This window comes from Sesamum indicum, linkage group LG9, assembly GCF_026168435.1.
Source record: "Sesamum indicum cultivar Baizhima isolate 11 linkage group LG9, ASM2616843v1, whole genome shotgun sequence".
Lineage (NCBI taxonomy): Eukaryota > Viridiplantae > Streptophyta > Magnoliopsida > Lamiales > Pedaliaceae > Sesamum > Sesamum indicum.
Genome location: NC_142665.1, coordinates 26082690 through 26103170, shown reverse-complemented (window position 1 = coordinate 26103170; position 20481 = coordinate 26082690). Strand labels below are relative to the sequence as shown.

The following is a 20481-nucleotide window of genomic DNA, read 5'->3' as shown; positions in this document are numbered from 1 at the left end:
CATGAAACATTGAAAAAACCATTATTTACATTAATAAGTCTATTTTGTCAATTATATATGTTTTTGTTGAATATAATAGATGAAAATTTTTGTTTGAAATTAATAAACATAAATAATTTAAATATATTAATTAATATATATCATTTTTTTTAGATTTTTATTTGTTCAGCCATCGCATGTGCATGGACTACTAGTACGAGTTTAAAAGAAGTGTAATGCTATATGGGCTGATATGTCTAAAGCCCAGGCTCTGAAAATGGCCCATATGGTAGAGAGGAAGCCCAGATAATGATGATCCACGTAGTTTGTAAACGGATCAATCGGGTTGACTCAAAAGGACAAGCAACAGACAACACCAAGATCTAAACCGTAGATCCTAAAATAAGTATCTATTTATTATTTTTATTAATTGTATAAGTATTATTGTACTTGTAAACACATATAAGTCAATGAATGATTGTGTGGGCTCTTATTTATTTTAGTTGTTAGCCTATTATAATAGGAATGAATTATTAATTCTAAATATTTAATATTGATAATTAACATATATTTGGATAATCGTAATCAATTCATTAAGAAAAAAAGAATATTTACACCGTCCCTCAATAAAAGTTTTGTATAATTACACGTAAATTTCATGTAATTTGAAAAATTACCTCTAGTAACCTCTGAGATTTGATTCCATCTAACAAATAAATCCATTCGCTAGTCAAACTTAACTAAATTTGTTGATTTTAACAAAATAAACAAATAAATAAAAATCAATATTTGCCCTTGATTGACTTATTACAGACTTATTACACGCTAAACAACTATTTTTCTAATTAAACTATCTTTATAGGAGTGAATATATAATTTATCACATGCACTAACGAGTGAATATATATAAATGTAATTTGATTATAAAAATATTTATTTTACATGTAATAAATTTGTAATAAGTCAATTAGAGGTAAATATAAAAATTTATCCAAACTTTTTATCAATATCAACAAAATTATTGAATTTTGACTAACATATGAACTTATTTGATAGACAGAATCAAATTTTAATGGTACTAAATGTAATTTTTTTAAACTATAAAAAATTTATATATAATTACAGCAAACTTAAAATGAGTCGATGTGAACTTGAACTGGATGAGCTTGCATAGTTTTCGAATTATGCTTGTCATAAATTGAAAGTGAAAGACTCACCTTTTTAACGAAATATTAGGAAAAATGTGTTCATTTGCAACTCCAATTGATATTACACAAAATATAAAGCGGATATTTTGTGGAAGAGAAAGCAAAAGGTAAACAACCACTGCTCTAACCACCAGATGACGACAGCGGAAGTGGCCGAAGTTGGCCGGCAAATGAGTGCATTGGACGCACGTTAGGGGCCCTCCCCCGCATTTCAAATTTCCCCAAACGTGACTTCTTCGACCATCCCCCATGGGTCCCACCCCATACTTTTACCCAAGTTTTGAAAATTCTCACGGAGGCCCCACAACATTTCAAAATCATACCCCACCCCCCCCAAAACCAATTGAAGTTCATTTACATTTTCTCAAGTCAAATGGGCGCATCTCTTATTTATTACATCTTTACAATAAGAAAATGAAAAATTATGAAGAGACAAGTAGAAAATTCATACTCTCAACTCAAATATTTTCATGTCGAGGGATGCTTTAGAACTAAATAATCATGATTGCGTATACAATCAAATTTTACAATTCGATTCAATTGGAAATTACAGTGACTTCGAGGATAATTCAATTTAAATAAATGTTCAAGATATGAAAAAACGAGCAAACGTTAAGCTTCCTAGGAGATCATTAATTATAATCATACGATACTTGAGTTGATTTGGTGCTAGACTGAAGGAGAAAATGGAAAATATTATTTCATATATTGGCTTTAAAATAATTTTAGAATATTTTATAAGATCAAATATACGAACATGTACGGATTCACGTATCGTGATCATAATCTTTCAAATGTTAAACGGATCAAGTAAAAATTGGACGGATTTATGTCCTATTTGCGCGTTTTAATATCAGATGGAGGGTATTTTGTCTTTTAAAAGCCTTTCTTAGTACTATTTATATATACTTACTGTTTAATTTTTTAGTTAGGAAAAAAAAATGTAATTAAATAAACATATTTTTCTTAATTGTGGTAAATTAACTACAGATGACTTGAATAAAAATGAATATATTATTGTATTTCCTTAATAGGAATGTATGTAGTCTAATAGTTAAAATCTGCAGTAGACTTTTTCCAAAAGTAGTAATATATCACATTCCTTGAGAATGGGTTTATGTTAAATATTTATGAACTTACAGCCAAGTCAAGTGGCGTGGCGTAAAATTTAGATAGGTTGAGAAAATAATTTTGGCAAAATAATGGGCATATTTGCAATTTAGAATATTTTCGAGGGCTCATCTTTTCAAAAATTGAACTGGAGAAAACATAAAAGAAAACTGGAAACGAAATCCAATCGGAAAAACGAGAATCGGACACAGTGAGGTCTGGGAGTGCACGTGGAATGACGATGGACAGAGAGAAGGAGAGAGAGATTGAGCTGGAGAGTGCAATGTACACGAATTGCTTGTTGCTTGGCTTGGATCCGAATATACTAGGAGTCGGCTCCAACAACGGCACCCCTCGAGTGGGGCTATTCCGGCATTCCAACCCGAAATTGGGTGAACAGCTTTTGTACTTCATCCTCTCCTCCCTGCGTGGCCCAATTCAGTCCGCTAAGGTAAATTCTCTTTCTCATACTTTTTTTTTTTTTAAGATTTTTTTCTCCTTTAAGTATTACGTAGAAGATGTCACGGAGTTCTAATTCTTTCACAGGACTTTGATAAGGTGTGGCCGATTTTTGATTCGGCTCAGTCTAGGGATTTTCGGAAGGTAAAATTTGGTGAATTTGTTGTATGTACGTATATATGGATGTAGTTTTGTTTGGTTTGGAATTACACCCTTTTTCTTTTGGGGAAATTTGTTAGGTCGTGCAAGGGATTATAGGTGAGCTGGAATCACAAGGAGCATTGCCCAGGAGCAATTCGAGGGTTTCATCGCTCGCAACTTGCTGTGGGCCGAGGTTAGTTTTGGTGGAGTTCTATCTGTTTAGTTTGACTATTTTTTTTGTAATTGAATTTTTTTTGTATGAAATTTACTGCGTCTGGGGTTTTAACTGGGACTTAATAATGTTTTAATGATGAAATTTAGAAATTTGGCATGGTTTATTCACTATGGGGTTGAGGGTGTGTGACTAGTTTCTTGTAATGATACCTTCAAGTAGAACTCTGAAGCTGGTTAAGGATAAGTTGGTCATAGAGCAATCTGCTGTAGCATGCTAATTAAGTACCAGTTTCAGACGATGTATGATGGTGTTTTCTTCCCGAGCAATCCCAATGGACAGCTTAGACCAATGAAAGCAGAGATTTGATCGGCAAAGTAACAATGTTTTCCAATTATGAAATTATTTTTTTTCATCTTTTGGATATATAACTTTCTTCCGAACACCTGCAGAATGATGGTTGCTTATGCAAAAGTTAATAATGAAATCTTGTTGCAGGTTCGTTGAACTCTTATGGCAACTCTCCCTGCATGCTTTGAGGGAAGTTCATAGGCGGACATTTGCAGCTGATGTAGCATCAAATCCACTGCCTGCTCCGTTAACTGATGTAGCTTTTTCACACGCGGCTACACTACTTCCGGTAACTAAGGTAATTCATTTGATCTTTCTGCCAATAGAACAACGAAATGGCGTGGTTCCATTATAATCTGTAGATATGATCTACAATCCCCTCTGTGCTCTGGAGGTAGATTGTCAGGGGACACTGAATCGATGGCAGTTTATCCAAACTTATATATACTCATCTGGCTTATTCACCAAACTTGACATGCGTTCCATGAAAGTTCGACTCCATTTGAAGAATGATATTGGTTTTTTTATTCAAGAGACACTGAACGTATTCTTTATTAATTGTATTCCTTATTGACGAATTTCCAATCATCCCATGTATGTTTTGTATCGGCAATAGTTTCTTCTCAATTGTTTTTAGAGAAGAGCTCAGGCATTAACAAAAATTTATACCTTGCAAATAAATGTTTTAAATCTTGTCTAATGTGTCAAGTTGATTTCTAAATGTAATATGCTCATTGTGTTAGAAGGACTTCAGTTTTTTCTACACAAAATTCTCTTCTCTGTATAGTTACTTGTTTATGGATTGGGGTCTTGTGGTGGTGATTTCTATTTTTTTAATTTAGTAGGATCGAGAAACTTAATTTTCAAATTATATGTTACTTTGATTTTTGTGTAGCTATAATGAAACAATAAGAATTTCCATACACTTTATTCTTGGGATATATTGAACCATACTTTTATAATTATCAGCAACGTCTTAAAATTCTATATGCTATTCTGAATTTATTTAGATTATTTGGTTTGAAAACAGGCTAGAATAGCTCTTGAAAGAAGAAGGTTTCTGAAAAATGCTGAGACTGCAGTTAAAAGGCAGGCAATGTGGTCCGATTTGGCTCATGAAATGACGGCAGAGTTTCGTGGTCTATGTGCTGAAGAGGTAAAAGATATCTTATAATGATTCATTTGAGAATAATGTAAATTATATGACATTGTTCATGGAAAGCAGACACTGTGATACAGTTCTTTCTGGTTTCATTGTTAGGCATATCTACAGCAAGAGCTTGAAAAGCTACATGATTTGAGAAACAAAGTGAAATTGGAAGGTGAACTCTGGGATGAGCTGGTATCTAGCTCAAGTCAGAATTCTCATATGGTTCAAAGAGCTACTCGCCTGTGGGACTCTCTGTTATCTCGCAAGAGTAAGTATAATGAATTTGTGGTCCTCACAATTTGCATGACTTGATTTTGTTAAGCCATAGTTCGGAATTTCTTTAATGAAATTTCATGCTTTCTACTTATACAATATTCTAGATTGCCATTATGAGTCCATTTACAGATGAAATTAATTGCTTTTACATTTTGAGACATATACACTTAATAAAAATTAAAATTTCCTGAGTCACGATGGGTTCACTCTAATAAGTAGTATTTAAGTCTTCGATATTTTTGGCCCAAGACTAAACTGTGAAATCCTCTTACTCTCTCCTTGACCCACCAAGACTTTTTCTTTAACTGATAGTCTGCACATCCAAATACATGTAGTTTGCAGTATGATCTCTTGGCGTTCATATAGCAATTGACCTTTTTTTCCTCTAGATATGATGAGTGATAGACAATGAGTTAGTTACTGTTGGATGCTGAACTGAGTAGTCATATATGTGTGATTTGTACAGGTCAACATGAGGTCCTTGCTTCAGGCCCAATTGAGGATCTTATAGCTCATCGTGAGCATAGGTAATATCTCTAGAATTATTGTGAGTCATACTGATCTGCTTAGCTCCATTTGTCTTTATGCTTGACATTCTTTTCCAGGTACCGCATCTCTGGTTCATCTTTGCTAGCAGCGATGGATCAAAATTCTTTAGTTTCATCTACTAATTTGACTCCTAAGCACTTAGATAATGAGGAAACTGAGAGTTCACAAGCAGATGTAAACAAAGAAAATAAAGGTGAATTGGATCTTTCTCTCTCTCATGGAAATGAAGATAAATTTTCTCGAGTTGATGAAAGAAACATGAGAGGACAGCCTACTGTTGATATTGCTGAGGTCTTGCGACGTTGGACCCATGCCTTGCAGCGCATTCATAAGCAATCACTTCAACTGGTATGTCTTTTATGCAGCACCAGTTTCTTTCTTTGTTTGTGAATCATTTTCTTCTCCTCTGGGTGGTTATGGTTTGGATTATGAGTTATAATGTTTGAGTATTCTGGATGCGACACGGTTCTGAGTCAGTCACGACCTCTTTCCAGACGAATGTATTATGATTTTTTTATTTTTTGGGGTTGGGGGTGTATAACATTATGATTCCTTCTCCTACTTTGTTAAATTGTGTGGCATCTTGGTGAGACCAACATGTAAAGTGTGTCTGGAAGAAGTTTTTGCTGGAGAAATGGTGCATCTAAAAGTTGGATATAGAAACATGAGCACTGTTGCGGCATGTTCTGTTGAGGTAAAAAACGGAAGTTGTAGAATATACCCATTTGTTTGGTTGGAGCACATAATGCAATGGCAAATAAAAATATAATGTATAAGAAACTGTCTGTATGTGCAATTTTATTGTAGTCCGTAGTTGGGTGGAATAGAGGATGTGCATGGGTTTAAAGACATAACCCTCAGTTAAGTACTGTATGTACATGCTGAGAAGAAGCGGTAAATGTGTAAATCATGAAAAGTTAATCTCATGTCCCTACCTTTCTTCAGGCCATACCACATAACAAGAAAAATAATGAATCACAAGGTAAGGTAAGCTTCTTTTTTCCATTCCCCCTCATTGGAACAAACAAACCCTAGGTTAAGTATCAGCAAAGTAAACTCGTATAATTGGACAATCAAAATTGAAAACTGATTTTATCCTTGGCCTATAAACATACAGAAATATTGATCTCTAGCGATTTCTTTTTTCAATTTTGTTTTTGGCTATGTAAAATGCATGTTATGGAAGTTGGGAAGTGGAAGGTTAGTGCCAGTTTGCAGTTGAGCGTTTTCAGTTTAGCAGTAGCAGTGGTATGGTAGTATGGCTGCAATTTTAGGAGGCAAAACAAGGTTAGTGGAAATCTACTACCATAGGTTAATGGCCCCTGCATTTTGCATGAAAGTTTTTCAATGCTTTTGTACCTTGATGTTGCCATCAAGCAACAGTTTGTGATTTTCTGATGTACTGAAATCTTTACACTGATTATGTTGCAGGCAAAAGCCAATGACGGAAAGGGCCCAGAGCTCCTACGAAGTGTTCATGATGGTGGTAGCAGCAGTCATGCTGAGTCTTTGGCCGCAACACTTGCTGAACATAGGCAGCACTTGGACAGCATACAGGTATGTTTGATACTGTTGACACACCCAATACGGTTGCTGTGCTGCAGGGGCGTGTATTTGTTCAGAATCTTGGTGGTGTTTCTTGTATCCTACAGCATATTCCTGTGAATTAAGTTAAACTTGAGATAATTTTCTCCTTTATCTATTATATGACATTCTGGAGTGGCTAAGCCAGAGGTCTTGCATTTAAAAATTTGTTATGAGAGTTAGGGTTATGTGCAGGTTCTCATTAATCAACTGAAGGACGTTGCTCCAACAATACAAAACTCAATTTCTGAGCTTACGGAGGAAGTCAATAGCATATCATCAAATCTCCCTCCTGTTCTGAAGCTTAGATCAAACTCACCCATTCAGGCGCAGAGCAGTGGAAGGACATTGGTAATTGAGTTTTCCTTTTTTTTAAAGGATTTTCTAGGGAAGATATTATGCTTTGACCTTGCTTCTAAAACAGCTCGGAATAAATGATTGTGATGCCCAGGAAAGTGGTAGTGATGAGGTTGTTGACATGGCCTCTAGACTATCATCCATTCACCTTGAGAAAGTATCAGCTAGCCCTCCTACTTTAAAACTGCCGCCACTGTTTAGTTCAACACCAAGTTCTTCGGGGAAAGGTGGAAACATGCAAAAGCGACATGTTGCAGCAGAAACCATTGTAGAAAAAAAGTTTGTAGAGCAGTCCCCGTCAAAAATTCACATGGATAATCCACCACATGGTTTGTATTTTGTCGCCTTGCCTTTTAATGTTTGCATGTTTCAGTTGCTTAGTTTTCCCATTTGTGCTTAAATCTGCAGATGAAGATATTCTTTTCCTACAAAACCTGAAGAGATCTGTTAGAGAAGCTGCACTTTCATCTCAATCATGCAACTCGGAATCAACACAAGATAGTCGTTCTAATGATAGCTTGGAACATTTCTTTGTGCCGCTTTCTGGGACTGGATTTTCACGTCATGCCCAAGAAAAGAAACAAAATTCCCCGAAGAGTAGACAATTATTCACATCTCAGGCATATTCTTCTTTGCTTCAGACTCACGCAAAGGACGAGGATCTTGGCAGCAAGTATAGTGAAGTGGCAGACATATTGAATGATTTGGACTCCCTTGATGAATTTGATGGTGTGAATGGTTTCCTCTCTGCAGTTGGTTCAAATTCCTCAGTTTTTGATGCACATAGATCATTCTATGATATGGATGAAGCCCAGGATCAAGTTTTTTCACCTCCTTTATTAATGGATACAGCACTCTTGGCAGATACTTATGAGGATTTGCTTGGTATGGTGGACATTGCACCTAAGACTCTGGTTCTTAACTTTCTATTTTCTCGATGCTACTGCTAACCATGAATGATTTTGTTCATTGACATGTTTCCACTTTTCTGTAAAATGATTGAAGCAAGTCCCTTACTAATTCGTAACCAAATATGCTTTATTTTGTATAAGAACTGCCATTCTTTTGAACATGCACCTGAACTTAGCCGTTCATTTCAATTTTTATGTCTATTTTCCCCCATGATTTGATACTTCATCTTTTCCACATTTATTTGATCAAAATTTTGCATCACTCCGTTGCAGCACCTTTGTCAGAGACTGAAACAGCTTTGATGGAGCATTGATATTGAACATTGAGAGCTTGCTGCTGTAGCTTCAAGAGATAATGATCTCTACTGGAATGGCTTCGCTTTTAATATTCGAACTGCAGATTCTTCCCTGATGGGTACTTGTATGATTCTGTCTACTCATGTTGCATATATGTAGTTGATCTTTTTTCAGCCTCAGAAGCATTGCTGGAGGATAACGGTTTATGGAAACATGTCTTGGATACTGAGTTGTGCTTCTCGACAAGACATATTTGGATCCAGAAGGAAAGACATGAGGGTACTGATATTTTGCCTCGTATCGATCTAAAATTGTTTGGTAGGACGGTTCAGCTTTTTACCAGTCACCTACTTGTTTTAAGTGTTGATATTCTCTACATTGATGCATTAATTGGTGGATAATCAAAAGCAACACTGGATGGGTTTATGGAGTGAGCAATGATAGAAGTTGATTGCTTTTGGGATTTGCTTCCATTTTCTGACACTTAATTTGATTGTTTTGTTGTTTGCACTCCTGAAGTTGTGTCATATGTATGTTCTGTTCCTTTTTTTCTTTAAATGTTACAAATTGCATTGTATTATGCTTTAAGTTCTGTATTATATTGTGGGTGCACAAATCAACAGTGACTCTTGTTTTGCTGGTGTGTGAAGACTCCACATTTAGAAGCAATGTTTAGAAAATTGCTGGAGAATCATCCCTTCTGTTATCATTTCCTTTACAAACAAGCAAATTGTTCACAATCATAGAATTATTGGTTAAGAAATTCCTCCTCATGATTTAATTCGATGAGCATCTTGTTTCATGTGTAATGATGGTTGTTAACCTACATAATATTCTCCCAGAGTATGAGTGGATTATCTTCTAAGTTGTGTTGGAATTGATTGATTTGTATTCTGTAAGTGGAAGTACTGTATAGTAATTCACAGCAACTTGTCATTTATGTTTTCAGTTCTAGTTCTTAGATGTTGTTAAAAAATGGGCCTGCTTACCTGTGGGCATATTGTTGATGCAATAATGGTTTGTTTGAACTAGAAAGTTTGATCAGTTACTGATAACTCGTGACATGTCCCTCCTGTCTGAATAATGATCTATTGACTTTCTTTGGAGGCACTGTGATTTGTGATAAAAGGCTGTGATAATTACTTGAACATAAAGTCCATCCCTGTTTCTCTTGTATTTTTCTTGATATTCAACAGGGTTGTTGGGTGCTCTTAATTTTATGATTTGATTTCATTGGTTTGAGTACCATAAAAAGTTTCTATTTTAGAGCATTCCTACAAGTGGGTTTTTTCGCTTTACTTACAAGATAATGTTTCTACTCGCATTTTATAGGTAAGTGCAAATTAAGTTTTGGTCTGACTTCCTCAAATGTCAAACATACAATGACTTTGTCAGCACTTATTCCTTCTTATCTTTTGCTAATTATTACAATTTTGCTACATTTCAAAGTCTAATGATCTGTAAATTCACTCTAAATATAATTTATTTTGAAGATGAGGCGGACCCTTTCAAGTATCAAAACATGGAATTTAAATAATAAAAAAAGAAGACTAATAATACAAAATTAAAATCTGTATAAAAGCTTTCTCCTACGCATGTGCTAAAATTTGTATACATTTGATATGCTGAATATAAACAAGAAACGTTGAAACTATTTTTCGAATCTTGATCCATTATTAAAGTTTAGGATGAATTTGGCTTTGGTTTGATTGGCGGAATAATGATGAAGTATATCGAATATGAAACTATTTGAGCGCTGCCCTTTTTCGGCGTAAATATAAAAAGGCATTTAACAATTGGCTTTTGCAGAATTAAATTCAAACACAAATTCTTGATTTTGATAAAAAAAAAGAATAAAATCAAATTAAATTTAAATGTATAATTTGACGCCATCCGTCCATCCGCATTCTAGTACCCCACGTTAATTACGAGCAAATTTTGCTAAGACACATTGGAAATTAAGGGAAAAAAGAACCAAAAAAGTAGCACGACAAGGGAGTCTGTGTGTGTGTATGAGAGAGAGAGAGAGAGAGAGAGCAAAAGCAGAGTTCTTTAAAAGAGAAAATCGGAAAAACAAATAATAATTCAGCAAAACCAAACACACAAACAAGTAAGAAAACACATCATCAAATCAAGAACAACCACCAGAAATTGGTTTCCTCTGAAGCCCATCAACACACTTTCGCTTTCGCTTTCACTCGAATTGGTTTTAATCACTGACCTTGCTCACAAACACTCTCAATTTTCTCTATTTTCTTACCATCAAAACTAGAACCAGCTATTTACTCGATATATGCATCAATGACCCACAATTTTTGCCCTCTTTTCCTGCACTTATACGTGGGAAGCTTTAAACTTTTGGTGTGTATGTATACTTGTGCAGCTTTATTGGTGTTGGGTTCTGGGTGCTACTCTTTCGATACCCTTTTTTTGCTGATTCTTGATAAAGAATGCTAACTGGGTTTTGATACCTTTTTGTAGGTGATTCTCGAAAAGAATGCTAACTGGGTTTACTAGATCGTGCCCAGATCTTGACATTTTCTGATCGGGCTTAATAGTTGGGAACCCTTTGTAAAATTGGTATGGAATAGAAACTCGAGGTTAGTTCAAATCTTGCATCTTTTCCTTGGATTTCATTTTCCGTTTCGTCTTGAGGTGATTAGAGCATGTAAAAGTCAAATATGTGGGGTATAATCATCATAATCTCTACTTCTCTTAGTCTACTCCTAATTTGAACTTGATTTCTACACCTGGAACTTTCATATATGGCATGATAGCGACATGCAAATTATTTCGGAAAAGTGATCTTGTTTATTTAGGAGTGGCGGACTTGCACAGTTTGTTTCTATAAAAGGTATTCATGAATCTTTTTTTCTTGTTTTTCAAGTTGAGGGAACTAAATCTGGCTTCTGCAATATTTTCTGGTGTGGGATTTTTGGTGTTAATTCCATTTGTTGACTTTTTCCTTTTACCAGATGAGAATTCCTTTGCTTCCTATAGCAGAACTACATCAACCATACATGTTTAGTTTCTGTAGTAGAGAAGATAGCGAGTTGAAGGGGCATAGATTCTCACTTGAGTTGCACAGTGCCCAGAATTGGTATTATGATTGGTTCCCCACATATTATCTACATCCTTTACCATTAATGGTGTGACTTTGGATTCTGATAATTGATTGGCGACTGCTGTTAAGTTCACTTTGAAGAGGGTTGTCTTTGGTGGTTCTAGGCAATGATTAAAAATATTCTCAATAAGCTTCCACGGAAACAGACCAAGTTTGGGGAAAACCGTGATGGAGGATCATCTACTTTCTCGTCAAATTCATCAACTAATTCGAGAAGTAATTATGCTATGGGCTCCCGGACAGCCAATTCAAATGCTACAGTTCAGCCCGGGATGAATTCAACTCCGAACTCTGGTTTAAATCATGGAAGCAGACTTCATGACCCATTAAATACAAGGGTAAATGGGAGTGCAGGACCTGTGCCATATGAGGCTCTGCCTGGTTTTAGAGATGTCCCAAATGCTGAGAAGCAAAACTTGTTTATCAGAAAGTTGAGTTTGTGTTGTGTGGGTTTTGACTTCACTGACCCCACCAAGAATTTGAAAGAAAAAGATATCAAAAGGCAGACATTGGTGGAGCTTGTTGACTATGTCTCTGCAGCAACTGGGAAATTCAGTGAAACAGTTGTGCAAGAGGTTGTAAGAATGGTATCTATAAATTTGTTCCGCACACTCTCTACTCAGCCTCGTGAAAACAAAGTGTTAGAAGGCTTTGATTTGGAGGAAGAGGAGCCCTTAATGGATCCTGCGTGGCCTCATTTGCAAATTGTCTATGAATTCCTTCTCAGGTTTGTAACTTCCCCTGAGACAGATGCAAAGCTGGCGAAGCGCTATATTGATCACTCTTTTGTTCTAAGGTTATTGGATCTCTTTGATTCAGAAGATCCTAGAGAAAGAGAGTACTTGAAGACTGTCCTGCACCGCATATACGGGAAGTTCATGGTGCATCGCCCATTCATTAGAAAAGCAATAAACAATATATTTTACCGTTTTATTTTTGAGACAGAGAAGCATAATGGGATTGCTGAACTGTTAGAAATTTTGGGAAGCATTATAAATGGATTTGCGTTGCCATTGAAAGAAGAGCACAAACTTTTCCTTGTCCGCGCACTGATTCCACTTCACAAACCGAAGTGCATACCCATGTACCATCAGCAGCTAACTTATTGCATCACACAGTTTGTGGAGAAGGACTGCAAACTTGCTGACACAGTTATAAGGGGCTTACTCAAATATTGGCCAATTACAAACAGTTCAAAGGAGGTCATGTTCTTAGGTGAGCTAGAGGAAGTGCTGGAAGCAACTCAGGCCCCCGAGTTCCAGCGTTGTATGGTTCCTTTGTTCCGGCAGATTGGTCGTTGCCTGAGTAGTTCACATTTTCAGGTTCGTTCATGACAAATTATCTGCTTACTCTTTTATTCTCATTCAAATTCCTCCAAATTGTTATCAGATGTTGTTCTGGCCTTTTCTTGCTCTATTCCAAAATCCTTTTGATTATTGTATTTGAATTTATCAGCCGCGCTTTGCTTAACATTATCATTTCTTATCCTAGTGGATACTGATATTCTTTTTTCTTATATTTCTTTCTGCCCCCTCTTTTAGTTTGTTTTATTTCTTTACTGGGGTTATGCTTTGCCGGCTTGTGTAATTAATTGAGGGGCTTATTTGGTATCAATTGTATAGATTGAAGTCTGATGATACTGAAATGTTTAATATATTGTGTGTGGATATAGTTTTCAATAAATGAAGCCTTATAAACTTGCTTAATCTCCTTTAATTTCAATATAAGCCAACTCTTAAGATCCCGATTAACATGAAATTTCAATATAAGCCAACTCCTAATTCAGATTTCCCCCCCTTGGGTTTGTATCTGTGAGCTTCCGTCATGCATATTCTACTACTTGACATAATTGTTTTCTCCTTTCTTGACATACTTCCCTATGATTTGACCTCTTGTTTCTTGGTTGGTAGGTGATATACACAAACACAAGTTTGAGATTTTAAAAAAGATGATGGGTTTGAAATGCAATATTTCTCTCTCGTGAGGAAATAATAAACATTCGAAATTAGCTGTCAAACATGATTTTAACAGCATTAAAAGATTGCATTACCTAATCAATCAAACATATACTCTGCAATGAGTGGCTGGAAGATACATTTTACCAAGTATGATGGATATTGCTTTACTAAAGCAATCTTTCTAATTTCTATTTATGGTTTCTACTTAAAAGAAAAATATATTTATATTCATGGAACTTATGATGCAGCCAAGTCAGTGAACCCATTTCTGTTCTATCAATGTTAGTGACTGCTATTTGTACCTTTATTTCTACCTAATTGCACAGTGACGGAAGAGTTAATTTCTAGTTGTCTAATACGAACTATGACTTTCTTTTCGAAGTTCCTTCATAGAAGAAACCGTAAGTAATAATAATTGTAGAGATTGCAATAAAGATTGGACCTGACGATAGAGAGCTGATCAGAAAATTAATTCTCAGGCTGCAAGACGACAACAATGAATAGAATCTATCAAGGTCGTCATTCCTTTTATTCCCTTTTTCTTTGTGCAATTGACTTTCCTAAGATTGGATTTGGAACTCAAGTCTATCCCTTTTATCTTCTGGGTTTATCCTTTTCAAAGAATGAATTTGCTCGTATTCTAATTTCTATTATTTTAAGATGATTATGTCACTTGACTTACGCACATTGAGTTTGTTATCATTTTTAGCATCACAAAGCTAGTGTGATTCCATGATTCGTATAGTCTTTTCAATATTTCTATTAGTAGGTATTCACTGCACTACATCATTCCCTTTCCTCATCCTCCTCATGCCTGAACACATGAAGTAGATGGACTTAGTTACTATTGAGGATCATGTTCTTGTTTCTACAGGTGGCAGAAAGGGCTCTCTTTTTATGGAACAATGATCACATTGAGAACCTAATCAAGCAAAATCGTAAAGTTATACTGCCAATTATTTTTCCTGCATTGGAGAAGAATGCAAGAAACCACTGGAATCAGGCAGTGCATAGCTTGACGCTTAATGTCCGCAGGATCTTCTCTGATGTGGACGCAGAGCTATTTGAGGAGTGTCTGCTCAAATTCCAAGAAGATGAAGCACAGGAAGAAGAAACTAAGAAGAAACGTGAAGAAAGGTGGAGACGTTTAGAGGATTTAGCCACAATGAAAGCCTCAAGTAATGAAGCAGTGCTTGTTCCTCTCAAGATCAGCACTTACAAGCCGTCTGGCTGAATGGAGTTTTGTCTACTGTGTCTTGAGTATAGGTCATGGATGGGTTTCTTGGGCTTGGAGGTGGAACTATGAAAGAAAGCGCGTGTATTTCTTGATTGCTTTCCCGAATTTTGAAATCCCGTCAGGTCAAGCGGGCTAAATGGTCATGATCAGGCTTGTTTTGACAGAGAAACAGGGAATGTACATACAGAACCAGGCCGCCAAGTGCAGGAGCTTATAGTTTCTTCGCTGCATGTTACATGAAGGAAATTTATCAGCGAAACAACACTTTTTTTCATCCTTAGCTCTTAGAATGATGTTGAAATTAAGACTTGTATTTGCAGCCTGTCTATGGATTTTGTCGACTGGGTTTCATTTTATGTACTCTAATCTTCAATCAAGTACACATGACATGATAATGGCGCTCCAGATTAACTCGAAGCTTCATTACTTTCTTCGTCCTCGTAGTCGTCTTGCCCTTCTTTTTTCTCGTTTCCTCTCCCACCTGCTGCATTAATTGTAATAGATAGAACAGTAAAAAGAGGTACTGTCCTTGGGTGTGTACTGATTGAACTTTGTTATAACTTGTATCCATCTCAAACTCAAGAACTTGAAGAAAAATATGGAGTGTCAGTATTTCCTAGAAAGTCCAGACGATGGCACATGCATATGCTGCCGAGGTGGGGAGAATTTTACCAAACATAATTGGAAATGTGAACTTGTAACTGCATACACACTTTTACAATGCTCTATTCAAATGGCACAATAATTTTATGCCTTTTTCATTGTAATTTGTTTTCGTTTTCCCTTTTTCCTAACATTGTGTGACTTAGCTTTCGAGTATATTTATGAGAAAAATAAAAATTGCAACACCTACGAACTTCAATTAAAAATTTATGCACTCTAATTTGATATGCTCAGTTTACTAGTAAATGTTTGTTTAATTAAACTCAATGTTTCTTGGATACTAGGCCTTCTTTATTGCTAAATCATTGCGTACTCAATTTGATCCTACCCAAATTGGTAACAAGACTAATTATATTATTCATCTATCTCTGTTTATTAAGGAGAGGCTCTTAGGATGGGTAAATTATAATCATTTTTCTTGAAATTTGGTATAATTATAAATATTTTTTTATTATTTAAAAAATTATAACTGTCATGGAAGGTACAAGTTAGTTGTAATTTACCCTTATTTGGGTAAAATGCCCTTAGTATAATTATTTCTTTACAGGTGATTAATTAATTTTATTAATAATTTACAGTTTAAACACATTTAAAATTAATTTATTTTATTGATTTTAATTATTTATTCATAGTGACAGCGCACGAATTACATAATTAAAAACATTTTTTATTTTGTATTTCTCTTTTTAACCCCACCAAATAATATTTCCTCAGCCTCTGGGGCCTTTTTTCAGGTTTCATCACTCCCAGACTCTCAACTTGCCTTTGCTTTTGCTTTATGTGTTTTCCTTCAAAATTGAAACCAAAGCCGTATAATCCATTTTTGCATCGATGACCCATAATTTCTGCTCTTTTTTCATTCGTGTATCTGCACTTGTACATGTAAAGTTTTGAACTTTTTTGTGGGTTATGTGTACAGTGTACTGGCTTTTGGGTTCTGGGTGTTGCTACTTTGATGCTCGTTTGAGGCGATTGCAGGCGAAGAATGCTCGTTGGTTTTTCTAGATCGTGCCCAGATCTTGACGCTTCTTGATTTTGCTGAAAAAGTTGGAAATCTTTATAAGAGTGGAACGAAGGGAAACCTTGAGGTGAGTCCAAATCTTGCATTTTTCTTTCTGTTTCTCGAGGTGATTAAAGCATGTATAAGTCAAATTACTGGGCATCTTAGTTTGGTCCTAATCTGAACTTGATTTCTGCATCTGGGACTTTCATAAGCGGTATGTAAGTGACATGCAAATTACGCAAAGAAATAGGTGGATCTTGATTTTTTAGGGGGTTTGGTTTTGCACATTTTGTGTTTCTATAAAAGGATTTGTGATTTTTGTTGTTGTTCAGTAAATTGATGAAAACTAAATCTGGCTTCTGCAACTGTAATTGTTTGTTATTTGGGAATCAATTCATGTTAATTCAGTTTGTTTTTCCCCTTGTTCTTCGTCTCTCTAACAGATAAGAATTGTTAGCTGTTGACAGCAGAATCGTATCAAGCATGCATGTTTGCTTTGGGTGGTGGAGAATATACCATATGCAAAGTGGGCTAGATCCTCACTGAATTACATATGATCGCAAAACCAAGCAGATACTCAATGTGCCACATGTAATATGCATCCTTCACCTCCTTCTGGTTCTTAGTGATTGACTTGTAAACTGTGGTTTCGCTCACTTGAAGAGGATTGTATTTTTTGTTCCAAGTGATGATTAAAAATTTCCTCAATAAGATTCCGCGGAAGCAGGGGAAGTTAGCGGAAAATCGTGATGGAGAATCTTATGCTTTCTCTTCAAATGCTTCAACTACTTTGAGAAGCAATCTTGCTACTGGTTCCCGGTCAGGCAATTCAAATGCTGCAGTTATTCCTGGGTTGATTCCAAACTCTGATCCACGTTATGGGAACAATCTTCATGACCCATTAAAGGCAAAGGTAAATGGGGGTGTAGGAACTGTACCATATGAGGCACTTCCTAGTTTTAGAGATGTCCCAAATTCTGAGAAGCAAAACTTGTTTATCAGAAAGTTGAGTTTATGCTGCGTAGTTTTTGACTTCACCGATCCCACGAAGCATTTGAAAGAAAAAGATATCAAAAGGCAGATGTTGGTGGAAGTTGTGGACTATGTCACTTCAGCAACTGGGAAATTCAACGAAGCCGTTATGCAAGAGATGGTAAAAATGGTATCTATAAATTTGTTTCGCTCACTCTGTGGTCAGCCTCGTGAAAACAAAGTCGTAGAAGGCTTTGATTTGGAAGAAGAGGAGCCCTTGATGGATCCTGCATGGACCCATTTGCAAATTGTCTATGAATTCCTTCTCAGGTTTGTAGCTTCTCCAGAGACAGATGCAAAGCTGGCAAAGCGCTACATTGATCACTCTTTTGTTCTAAAGTTATTAGATCTCTTTGATTCAGAAGATCCTCGAGAAAGGGACTACTTAAAGACTGTCCTGCACCGCATATATGGAAAGTTCATGGTGCATCGCCCATTCATTAGAAAATCAATCAACAACATATTCTACCGTTTCATTTTTGAAACAGAGAAGCATAATGGGATCGCAGAGCTGTTAGAAATTTTGGGAAGCATTATAAATGGATTTGCATTGCCATTGAAAGAAGAACACAAACTTTTCCTTGTCCGCGCTCTCATTCCACTGCACAAACCAAAGTGCATACCCATGTATCATCAGCAGCTATCTTACTGTATCACGCAATTTGTGGAGAAGGACTGCAAACTTGCTGATACTGTCATAAGGGGCTTACTCAAATACTGGCCGATCACAAACAGTTCAAAGGAGGGCATGTTCTTAAGTGAGCTAGAAGAAGTGTTGGAAGCAACTCAGGCGCCTGAGTTCCAGCGTTGTATGGTTCCCTTGTTCCACCAGATTGGCCGTTGCCTGAGCAGTTCACATTTTCAGGTTGGTCCTAGTTTATAGTCTCCTCCATGTTTGTTCAATTTGTTAGGCAATTTCGATTTGTGGCCATTTTTGCTTCATTTCAACTATATCCCAAGTACTGTTGTTTATGCATTCACGTGGCTTACTCTGATATCAAGCAAGGTTAACTCTGGAGCAGTTTCTGTTGAATGTTTAATACTGACATTATTTATGCTTGTATTCTTCCCCCATTTCTTTCTTCTAATTCAGATTCTATTCTTGGAGGTATATTAGCCCAGTTAGATGGAGTGAAATGAGGGGTTTATCTGGTACCAATATAGATTAGAGTATGTTAGATGAACATGATCACTTCCATGTAGTTTGCGACTGAATGCAACTGTTAAGATTCTCCCTCAACTATATCTTTCTCTAACATGCTTTTCCACAATCTAATTAATGTAAGAGGTTAGTATGATCCTAACTCGGGAGCGGGAAGCTCTGGAAAAAAAAGCTACTTACCAAGTCAAAGTAGAAAACTGCCACCATTTACGCATGCTAGTAAATTTGATGTTGGAAATATATTTCAAACCTTGACGCTCAAGAACAAGCAACAAAAATATTCCTGGGAAGCACAATGTCAAACTTTGGGTAGTCGTGGGACATAGTTACTCTTTGTGATCACGTCATTGAATCCTTGTCTCGACAGGTGGCAGAAAGGGCTCTGTTTTTATGGAACAATGATCATATTGAGAACCTGATCAAACAAAATCGTAAAGTTATACTGCCGATTGTCTTCCCTGCATTGGAGAAGAATGCAAGAAACCACTGGAACCAAGCAGTGCGGAGCTTGACGCTTAATGTCCGAAAAATCTTCTCGGGTGTGGATCCTGAGCTCTTTGAGGAGTGTTTGCTCAAATTCCAAGAAGACGAGGCACAAGAAGAAGAAACTAAGACGAAGCGTGAAGCAGCATGGAAACACCTGGAGCAAATAGCTACAATGAAGGCCGCTAGCAATGAAGCAGTGCTTGTTCCTCACAGGACAAGCACCAATAAACCATCTGGCTGAAGCAAGCAAGAGTTTTTTTTGTTTGAGATCGACTTGGAGGTGAAACTATGAATTGGAAGTGCATATTTTCTTGATTACTTTCATTTTCACGTTTCCAAGTCCCATCCCCATCCGGTCAGGCGGGATAAGGGAAGCCATTGAATCAAGAATGATAGTCATAGACCTTGACCTTGCCTGTATATACAGAATTGGGCAGGCAACCGAAGGAGGTTATAGATTCTTGACTACATGTTGCATGCATGGAGGAAATTTATTAGCAAATTGATATTTCTCTCTCTCTCTCTCTCTCTATATATATATATATATATATATATAGCTGTTGGAATGATGTCTAAGAGCAGAACTGCATTTGGTGGTTTTTGAACTGGGCTTCATTTTCTGTACTCTGATATAGGATTGGTATGTGTATGTATGAAGAATGCATGGCATGAAATGCCACTTGAGATTCATTCTCCCTTAGTCTATCAAGTAGCACTCATTACTTGAACTAGTTTGTTTGGATTTTGTCCAGCCCCGGCCTGGCTACGCAATCCGGATATAAGCCCAATTACAATCCAACCCATTTTGGGATGAAATAATACTGCTATTCTTGCCCCTAATTTGGCCATTGGGCCAAAGGTCTATTGAACTACAAAAGCCCTAACCCCATTAAGATTTCTTCTCATAAATGACCCAAAACAATTGCATTAAACCACTTCTATCATCCAACACCCCCCCACCCATTTTATTTCTTGCATATTTAATTAAAATTCTATTTATTTTTAATGATGTCTACTTTTAAAGTTAAATACTATTTAACTTTCAATTATACAAACAATCCAAATAAATAAATTTTTATTTGGCTCTTTATTCATAGCTTCATTCTGTTTCAAGATTGTGATTTCACTTCAATTATTTCATTATAATTATATTTACACCCTTTAAACCTATGATCTGTTTACATAAACTGACATTGTCTTTTGGATAATTATGTGTACACCTATCAAATATATCAACATTATTTACACCCCACGTCTAATTTTTAGAAAATT

The 20481-nt window shown here is 36.2% G+C and overlaps 3 protein-coding genes across 12 annotated transcripts; all 3 read left to right on the top strand.

Annotated features, from left to right (window-relative positions):
* The first annotated feature begins 2471 nt into the window (after positions 1-2471).
* Positions 2472-9170, top strand: LOC105177385 (AUGMIN subunit 6). Its single transcript, XM_011100519.3, has 13 exons — positions 2472-2748; positions 2844-2900; positions 2996-3090; positions 3568-3718; positions 4451-4576; positions 4682-4838; positions 5313-5373; positions 5452-5743; positions 6827-6952; positions 7175-7330; positions 7431-7665; positions 7745-8221; positions 8521-9170. The coding sequence occupies exons 1-13, from the start codon at positions 2533-2535 to the stop codon at positions 8559-8561; spliced, it is 2190 nt and encodes a 729-aa protein (XP_011098821.2). The 5' UTR covers positions 2472-2532; the 3' UTR covers positions 8562-9170.
* A 1384-nt stretch (positions 9171-10554) lies between these two features.
* LOC105177383 (serine/threonine protein phosphatase 2A 57 kDa regulatory subunit B' theta isoform) lies at positions 10555-15274 on the top strand. Of its 6 annotated transcripts, none has more exons than XM_011100518.3 (4): positions 10555-10905; positions 11026-11144; positions 11773-12990; positions 14501-15274. In XM_011100518.3, the coding sequence occupies exons 3-4, from the start codon at positions 11776-11778 to the stop codon at positions 14858-14860; spliced, it is 1575 nt and encodes a 524-aa protein (XP_011098820.1). In that variant the 5' UTR covers positions 10555-10905; positions 11026-11144; positions 11773-11775; the 3' UTR covers positions 14861-15274. The 6 variants fall into 6 exon arrangements, with proteins under 6 accessions (XP_011098820.1, XP_088741121.1, XP_011098818.1 ...); XM_088884995.1 differs by having other exon boundaries at positions 10555-10909; XM_011100516.3 differs by having other exon boundaries at positions 10556-10905; positions 11520-12990.
* Positions 15275-16236: 962 nt separating this feature from the next.
* On the top strand, positions 16237-19727 carry LOC105177382 (serine/threonine protein phosphatase 2A 57 kDa regulatory subunit B' theta isoform). Of its 5 annotated transcripts, none has more exons than XM_088885170.1 (4): positions 16237-16408; positions 16505-16614; positions 17000-18426; positions 19091-19727. In XM_088885170.1, the coding sequence occupies exons 3-4, from the start codon at positions 17218-17220 to the stop codon at positions 19448-19450; spliced, it is 1569 nt and encodes a 522-aa protein (XP_088741296.1). In that variant the 5' UTR covers positions 16237-16408; positions 16505-16614; positions 17000-17217; the 3' UTR covers positions 19451-19727. The 5 variants fall into 5 exon arrangements, with proteins under 5 accessions (XP_088741296.1, XP_020554828.1, XP_020554827.1 ...); XM_020699169.2 differs by having other exon boundaries at positions 16997-18426; XM_020699168.2 differs by having other exon boundaries at positions 16987-18426.
* Positions 19728-20481: the final 754 nt, after the last annotated feature.

Excerpts from the sequence above, each read along its gene's own strand:
- LOC105177385 (XM_011100519.3), top strand. The coding sequence starts at position 2,533 with ATGACGATGGACAGAGAGAAGGAGAGAGAGATTGAGCTGGAGAGTGCA. Across the intron at positions 2,901-2,995 it reads AGTCTAGGGATTTTCGGAAG|GTCGTGCAAGGGATTATAGG; the intron begins GTAAAATTTGGT and ends GAAATTTGTTAG. Across the intron at positions 4,839-5,312 it reads CTCTCTGTTATCTCGCAAGA|GTCAACATGAGGTCCTTGCT; the intron begins GTAAGTATAATG and ends TGATTTGTACAG.
- LOC105177383 (XM_011100518.3), top strand. The coding sequence starts at position 11,776 with ATGATTAAAAATATTCTCAATAAGCTTCCACGGAAACAGACCAAGTTT. Across the intron at positions 12,991-14,500 it reads TGAGTAGTTCACATTTTCAG|GTGGCAGAAAGGGCTCTCTT; the intron begins GTTCGTTCATGA and ends TTGTTTCTACAG.
- LOC105177382 (XM_088885170.1), top strand. The coding sequence starts at position 17,218 with ATGATTAAAAATTTCCTCAATAAGATTCCGCGGAAGCAGGGGAAGTTA. Across the intron at positions 18,427-19,090 it reads TGAGCAGTTCACATTTTCAG|GTGGCAGAAAGGGCTCTGTT; the intron begins GTTGGTCCTAGT and ends TTGTCTCGACAG.